Below are 8238 nucleotides of genomic sequence, written 5' to 3' on the forward strand. Positions count from 1 at the left end.
TCCTAAATCCAAAACACAGCACTGTACCAGCTACTAGGAAGGAAATTAACGCTATCCCTGCCGAAACCAGGACACATTTTCACTGGCGGTTTTTTTGCGGTGTAAGATTTAGTAAAATTAAACCCCCGAAATGTATTTAGTCTGGCCTAAGTTCTGGGTTTTTTGCAATGAAGAGCTTTTCTTGACTTGATTAATTACTAAGAATGCTGTGGAAGTGAAAATAGAGCCTGTTTGAATTTTTCCTTCTTGCTCTAGCCCGTAGAAGGCAGAAGTGGTCTGTGGATCCACGAAATAGCGCTTGGAGTAAAGATGACTCTAAATTTGGCCAGAAGATGCTGGAAAAGATGGGCTGGTCCAAAGGAAAGGTATGATCTAAAGCAGAGTTGTCTAGCTGATGGGTGGAAGACTGCTGGGGGACTCCTGATATCAGTGGTTAAAACAGCCATGTTCTTTCTATTTGCTTTATCCTCTTAAGCGCACAGAGAATTTGAGCAATGTTAGATTTCTACAGTTTGTTACAAAGGTACTCGCTTGCTTGTGCCTGTCTTGCTTTCCAGTTTTTCTCCCCTCTCTTTGACAAGGTAAGAGCAGGCACATTAAATCAGGTGATGGTTAAAGGCTTTAAGTTGCCTTTATGCCCTCAGTTCTCTTTCTGGCTTCTGGTACTGTTCAAAGCAACTCCAGGACCTGCTTTAATCTTTTACCTGTTTTTAAAGGTTACTTCTGAGCTGTTTCCTGAATGGCCAAAATACAGCGTTATGTGTGTTGTATTCCTTCTCAGCTCCAGCCTGTACCTGTGGGGTGAGGTGATTGGTTTCTGGCCCTAAGAATAATCTCTAGGTCAGTGCAGGCAGCTGCAGACTCCTCAGTTGCCCCTTAAAAGCAGTTTAACTTCCACAAAGGAGCCTCAGCAAAGCTGAGATTTGGGCCTGCACGTCAGCGTGTTTAATGAAATGAATGCACACAAACCCCCCACCATATTTATTTAATTCTTCTCCTAGATTTCCTCTCCCAGCCTTTTTTAAAGGAATAAAATTAGGATCATTCTCAATTCTGTCAATGCATTAAAACTTAGAAAAATAAGCCTTCTCTTGGATTCCTTAGTGTAGCCTGCTGTTGCCTCAGTTGGCTTACAGTTAGCACATATAAATCTGGCTTCTAACTGCCTCTAATGTCACGAACAAGCAGTGGTATCTGATTCAAAGGCTGCTGAAGTCAAGGAACTGGCATTGGTTTCACTAGGCTTTACACTAGACTGTCACGTACTTCCACCCCCCCCATCTTCTTCACAACCATAAGTTTCCCACTTGAGCTACTGGATCTTCCTTTACAACACTTACAGCTGTACAAGAAGGATTTATGTCTCCATTCCACTACAAACTCGGACAAATGGAACCTTAGCTTCGTCAAATTAATGGGCAAAAGCCCATCTGTGCAGTGAAATTAAGCTGCTTACACTGGTCCTGTTATTAGTTGTATTGGAATTGGGTCATGGTAGGATGTGTAGCCAAGTGTCCTGCTTGCTTCCATGCTTTTCGGTTAGCAGAAGTTTCAAGGTAAATTTTCCACCCCACTGACCAAATAAACTCTACTGGATTTGTAATAGCAACAGCCTCTTTCAAATATGCCTCATTGCTTCAAATATTAGATGTGCCCAGGATCTGTCCACAGGGCTTCTCTGCACTGCTCCACCACGTACATGTTTATTATAGCCATATACTTAGCTCGTGATTTCTTACCGGTGACAGATTAGGGAAGAAGTGGGTAGATACCAGGAATAAAGTTTTAAACCAACTGCTTTGTCTTCCCCCCCCCCCAAATCGTACAATTAAGAAAGATAATACTGGGCCTAAAGATTGCTTCCCAGATTTGAATGATTATGGTTTTTAGGATAGACAAACCCAACGTTTGTCTGCTCCAGTATCTTTGTCAAATTATGGCTGTGAACGAGATGGAAGAAGTTCTTAAAGTCCTGCTAGCTCCAGTCTGATCCCACCGCCCCCCACCCCCCCAGCTTCCTTCCCATATAACTTTGTTCTGTGTTGTACATTCTATGTGGCATCTGTCTTACAGCCATCTCGCAGCTGCCTTCCCAATGACGCAGGTATTTTTGGTGAGAGGCATGTTCTTTTTATGTAGTATCTTGTTTTAAAGTTGTAAACACTTTGGACTTGCCTAGGAATGTCAGGTGGCTTCTTGATTAATCACCCAACTACTTAATGTTGTTGCTATTTTAGTGTTTATAATACTTTGCTGGAGGCTTAAGTAGTAAATTAAAAATACTTAATATCTCGTGTGCTAATGCCTGTGAATGAATTCAGTTACAGGCAAGAAAATAAATAGTAAGTTGTGGTTTCTTGCTATATTTCATTGCAAACTGTCTTACAGTACAGAAGCTCTAGTTGCTTAGTCACTGCTGTAAAATCCTTACATTTTTACCCTTAAATCCTCATTAGGGTCTTGGGGCTCAGGAACAAGGAAATACAGAACATATCAAGGTTCAGGTGAAAAACAACATGCTGGGGTTAGGAGCAACCATCAACTACGAGGTGAGCGCTAGACCCGGGTAAGGAAATGGCTCCCATTTCAGCTAAGGCACAATCTTTGTAATGGGACGTTAGCGAAATCTGTTGTCACATCTGGTGACAGCATGTACCTATGCGAACGTCTCTGCAGAAACTCTTGACCTGGAGTTCAGTTCTGCTTTGCTGGGCGTTTTAGGAGTAAGTACCTGCTTGGAAAGGTTACAGTGAATTCTGGGAGCAGGCTGTTCAGAGATTTTTTTGCTTCCAGGCAAATCACTGAAATATTCGCTTTCTCCCTGTGTCTTCTGCCCAGCTTAGCTTTATGCCTTCTGTCCCTCTTCCTGATACAGTCACCTTTCTGACTGGAGTTCAGGTACACAGGCGGAGAAAAATGTGATCCTAAAGTTGCTTGTCTCATAAACAACATCTTAAGTAACTTTGTTGCTGGAAAAAATCACACTAGTATTTCCTGCCTGCTTTTGAAAACGTCTTATGCAGAGCAAACAGCAGCTCGGTATTGTTTAAGGACTTACAAACACAGCCCTTATCACTTCTGCACTTTGGAGTGACTGTAGTGAGCTGTTAGCTTTGCCACCTGTGGAGCTTCTGAGGGTCCCTCCCACCAACAAGGATTGAGTATGTACAATTAAGTTACTCCTTAGAGTGCAGAGTCTTAATATCTGTTTTAGCTAAACTTCTGTTAGTTCTGAAAACATCTGCCTTGTATTCATGTGGGTGATATTTACAGGACAACTGGATTGCTCATCAGGATGACTTCAACCAGCTTCTGGCTGAACTGAATGATTGCCATGGACAGGGTGAAACAGGTAGGTTCATGCTTTTCTCAGTCAGATGCTGGAAGCTTAGCAAAGTTTCCATTCTTTGTCTTAAAAAGCCAGCTGAGGTCCAATCCTTCAGGCTGCTAATAGTCTCCTTGCTGGGGTTGACAACTCTCCCTTCTCCCCCTTCTCCCCCAAAATCAGTGGGAGCCGAAGGAACATTGCCATCTATGACCACGCTCAAGTTTGTCTGCCTGGATGCGTAGATCTCAGTGGACTGGTTTTGCTCGCAGTCAGGCCTCTATTAAAGGTTTTTTGTTGGGGAAAGCAAACATAAAATTTGGAACTTGTTTATTTTATCCAGGACCACGACACGGGGGACCTTTTGCTGGGATGTACTACAGCAGCGCTTGTTTCTTTATAAAGCAACCAGAGCCAGTATGAAGGCTCACAACACAATCACTCACCGTTGCAATGCGTTTGCCTTCCTTTTACTAATGAACTGTCACACCTGGCTTCCATGCTCTGGTGGTTTCTTAAATACCTACTTTTCCTGTCCTCAGAGAGCTGCTTCTTAGCTTTTGACTCAGAGTTATGCACCTCTGTTTTGAGTGTGGTGTAATGTGATTTTTGTAGCCCTGATGTAGAGCACACAGTGGGGAAACTACACAACTTTCCCAAAAGGGCTATTTATAAAGTTTTTTAATTTTGAAAAGCTTTGTACACTTTGACCTTGGTTTGTAAAAATGAAGTTATGCAAAACTGGTGGGTGTGAGCCTACAGAAAGAAATGTACACATCAGATGGTTTATCATCTCTCCTTTAGTTAGGCTCAAGTTTAAACTCTGATCATATATCTAAACAATTCTCTGTGGAGTGTTGTTAAACCAAAGGCTTCTGCTTGGACACAGCAGTCTGTCCACGTGCTGCTAGTGGCAGAATTGCCAGCTTAGTGAATTTAGCAACTGTTCATTCATTCATTCTTAACATTTGAGCACAGAAGGTTTTCTAGGAGAGGAGAGGTAGAAAGAGGAGGAAAATCAGTTAGCAAGAAGGATCAAATTTGGTTTCTAATCCTAGAGAACTAGGATTAAAGTTCTGAACCTGATGCAGTTGTTTTAATTCCTGTGTAAGTTATCCTTGTGCATTGGAGCCTTAATCATGGTTTGAGGCCACACAGTGCTAGGTGCTGTAGTTAAAGTCCTCAAGAGGTAGAATAGCATATCGTAGGGAAATTCCAAAAGTTCCTTTCTACTTCTATAACTAAACCCTACCCAAGTTCCAACTTGAGCCATAGGAAGATCAGTTAGGTGTAACTGGTGGGAAACCTGCAAGCTGATGAGCAGAGAGCTGAAATGACTTGCCCAAGGATACAGTGAGTCAGCACAGAGGCAGGTTCATTGAGCAAGGCTGTCTTGTTCCTAAATCTGTGCAGTATTCCCTGGGTCATCTGTACATATGCAAAGTGGCCCCTGAAAACCATATTTCTCCCTGTTTTACTCAGTTATTTCTCCTTGATCTTTTTAGGAGCTGGGACAAGAGTTCTCAATCACTGGGGACAAATTTGGGTGCACGTTGAAAATGCCCGGTCAGAATCGCGTTCGGTGATTTGCAGACCGCAAGCATTGCTCTGAAACTTGTTTTTTTGGCAATTGTTTAAACTGGCAAAACTCATCCAGATAACTCTGCCTGCAGCTGTGCTACAGGATCAAATGTTACATTATTGGCCATCATCCAGTTTCAAATTGCATTAAAAGTCAGCTGAAAAACTTCATTGTTCTTAAATAACTGGTGTAGTTGCCAGAGTTGGATTGCAATTAGAGATCGGGAAGGAAGGGCTCTGTGGTGCTTAGTATGCCAACATTCAAATACCCTTGATGTACATAGTTTTAGCTTTCTTTTCTTTTTTCTAGCTGAGCACCTAGTGAGGAGTTTTGATTCCTGGCTCTTTTGCTGGGATAGGAAGTGATGACGACTGTGTCCCTTTCCCGTTTGTAAAATGGGGCAAAAACATGCTGGCCTTGTCTGTAAGGTGCTTTGGAATATTCTTCTGTATCAGATTTGCTACAGAAATGACACGTGGCTTTATGGCTATGAGTAAATTGCTTTAAAAAGCAGATTAATATTCCTGCAGTGCTTCCTTGGTTTGTCAGAGGACTTACCAGTCATTAGAAGACACAGGGATGTACCTACATGTCCATTGCAAGTGCCAGCATGTTTCAGTAGTGAAATTCCTCCTTGAAGGCACAAGGCGGTGCTGCTGCCCCTTTCGCTGTAAGAATGAAGTGGAGGAGGAAGCCCTGTGGAAATCCTTTGCTGTGTGATGTTCCCTTCGGTACAAGTGGATCGGAGAGCAGACTCAATGTGCCTCGTCTCTGGTTGGGATATTTTAGTTGTGATGCTTACTTTCCCCATAGACCCTTTTTATTGAGGATTTTCAAGTTGACTGCAAACTCTGTCTTAAAACTGGGTTTGCTAGTCCTTTCACTTCTCATTAGGGCTTCGTGTGTAAATGGAAGAGTAGATCTCAGACTGCCTTCTGGTAGTCAGCTCTCCCACTGCAGGCTGCAGATTTCATTCTTAGGTCAATGACTCTATCATCAGGCGTCACTACCTTTCAAACAGTGAAGTGCTGTAATTCCAATGTCAGAAAAGCTTGGTCTGCAGAGCTTTTAGGGGTGGGATCGTATGAAAAAGGTGACTCACCTTGGCCCTCAGGGTATGGGTTGATTTCTCTACACATCCCAGTTGCCACTGGGAGGAAAAAAACCATCTCATCAGAGTAGCCTTTTCTAGAGTTACAGAGCAGAGAATCCTGTGGTGCCTATTTCTTTTCAGGACAGGACTAACAAAGTAGTTATTAATCAGACAGCAGGTTACCTCCTTCTGAGAATTTCTTGTAAATTAACAGGCTCTGTGGATGCAAAGAGTATGTCTGTACCAGTAAAAATAACCTGCCACAGCACAGGAACTTGATATCTCTGCTGTTAAATAGTTAGACTAATCCTTCACAAGGTTTTGACCTGCACAAGCTAATGTTCTCCCAAACAACTCCTGAGTGAATTTGGGACTTAGCCAACCCCAGAGACCATTCCCAGCGGACAGTTTAGATGCAGCCCCTCTTCTGGAAGCTAGGAAAATTAAATAGTATGGATGTGGCAATTTGTTCTAGCTGGCCTCAGGGACAGAAAAGTTCTGCCACTGTTTAATTTCCTTACACAGATGTATTAGACTACGTCCAGATAGAGGCACTTCATGTAGTGTTAGAAGTGGAAAGCCTGTCTGTGTGATTTCCTCCCCCCCTCCTCCTTTTTCTTTCTACCCAGTCAGGTTCAGTATTTTATTTTGTACTATTTCTTACGTCTTTCTCAGACTCTGGCACTGGAGGTATTTTGTAACAAACAGCACAATAAACCCTGACCTATTATTCTTTTCTTACTGTAGAAATGGTGTTAAATTAGACTTTGCCTTTGACCTGGAGTACCTGTATCTGCCTTTTCAAATTACGTTAGATTGGAAATGGGAAGGGAAGGGGATGTGGCAAAAAAAGTCAAGCAGTAACATGTCTCGGACAAAACTTCCTTCAGTAATATATTGTGATATGTTGTAGAGACTTGGTTTTGAGAGAGAAAGTTAAATACACTGATGTTTGAATTTGGTGGTTAGAGTGCCTCTAATAGGGTTGGAACCTGTTTGTTTGGTGGTTTTTTTTTAGAGCCCTCAGTGAATAATCAGAAGAAGACATTCAGTCTCGAAGAAAAATCCAAGTCTTCCAAGAAACGTGTCCATTATATGAAGTTTGCAAAAGGTAAGAGGAGTTTTGTTGTTTCACAAGCTCTAGCCAAGATTAGGAAAAAACACATGTGTCAAGGTGATCTGTTGCCCTCTGGGGTCTAAATTTGGCAAGTAAAATCTTGGTTTAGAAATACCCCCTGCAGGAACTTACTTAAAGCTATAGTATGCTGTTCCTCTTTATTTTGGACAATTTTGAATGGCTTTAGGCTGATGTTGTTGAATAAAACAATTTCTGTCTGAAGGAACCATCATCTGAATAAAGGAACAATGAATATTCTGAGTGATCTGTGCGGAGGCAGGGGATGGGAGGGGGAGGCAAAAGTGATAACAGAGTTACTTGGGCAACTGCACCGTACTATCCTCTGCAATCTCCAGTAACCCCTGCTAAGAGATCATGTGGATAAGATCAGTGATCAGATTAAACCTGAACGCAGGAAGAGGAAAGCCCTCTTACATCTATCAGATGCTTTATTGGATAAATTAGGACAGCGGTTGGTGGCCACAAAAACTATATCAAGAACTCATGGAGTTTAGTAATTCCTTTCTTTCTTAGAGTGATGACATTATTTCAGCCCTCCCTGCTTTTGGCTCTTGACCGTTGTTTGATCCCTTGCTCTATTTCTGTTGGTTGCGTTCCCCTTTCACACACGCACGTGCGCGTGGTGTGTCTGTATATGTGTTTCAGTGTATGGATGGGATCGGTTTCCACGAATGGCTAATTTACGGTACTTAAAGCTCTGTGTAATGTTTTTTGATAACAAATGCCTCTGCTAAAACAGAAGGAATTGACGTCTGCATAGAAGCCAAATTCTGATATTGGGGTTCGGGTTTTTTGATTAAATAATTCAGTCTAGAAGTCAAACATGTTAACATGACCCTGCCACTTTACGACATTAAACAATTAAATTGGTTCAGGGCTTGCAAGTACAGAGGCCATGGCCTGTTTGAGGTAGTAGCAAAGAGGGTTTATTTTGATTTGGATTTAACCTTTTACTAAATATAGAGAAAAAAGAAGTGTCTTTTGAGCATGTAGAATATGGAGCAAAGCTTTCATATTAACAATACCCCTTATTTGTTTGGCTGCAGTGTTTCTATAAGGTAGGCCCCTGTTTGATTGTACCCTCTGTGGTCTAAAACAGG

The 8238-nt window shown here is 42.1% G+C and overlaps 1 protein-coding gene across 1 annotated transcript in view; it reads left to right on the forward strand.

Moving 5' to 3' along the window:
- PINX1 (PIN2/TERF1 interacting, telomerase inhibitor 1) overlaps positions 1-8238 on the forward strand; it is a 62706-nt gene that overhangs the window by 7161 nt on the left and 47307 nt on the right. Inside the window, exons 3-6 of the mRNA XM_009319757.1 lie at positions 256-365; positions 2457-2549; positions 3274-3352; positions 7019-7111. Coding sequence (XP_009318032.1) covers positions 256-365; positions 2457-2549; positions 3274-3352; positions 7019-7111 — 375 coding nt within the window. The remainder of the gene's footprint in view (positions 1-255; positions 366-2456; positions 2550-3273; positions 3353-7018; positions 7112-8238) is intronic.

Source organism: Pygoscelis adeliae, unplaced genomic scaffold (genome assembly GCF_000699105.1).
Source record: "Pygoscelis adeliae isolate BGI_AS28 unplaced genomic scaffold, ASM69910v1 Scaffold121, whole genome shotgun sequence".
NCBI classification, from domain to species: Eukaryota; Metazoa; Chordata; class Aves; order Sphenisciformes; family Spheniscidae; genus Pygoscelis; species Pygoscelis adeliae.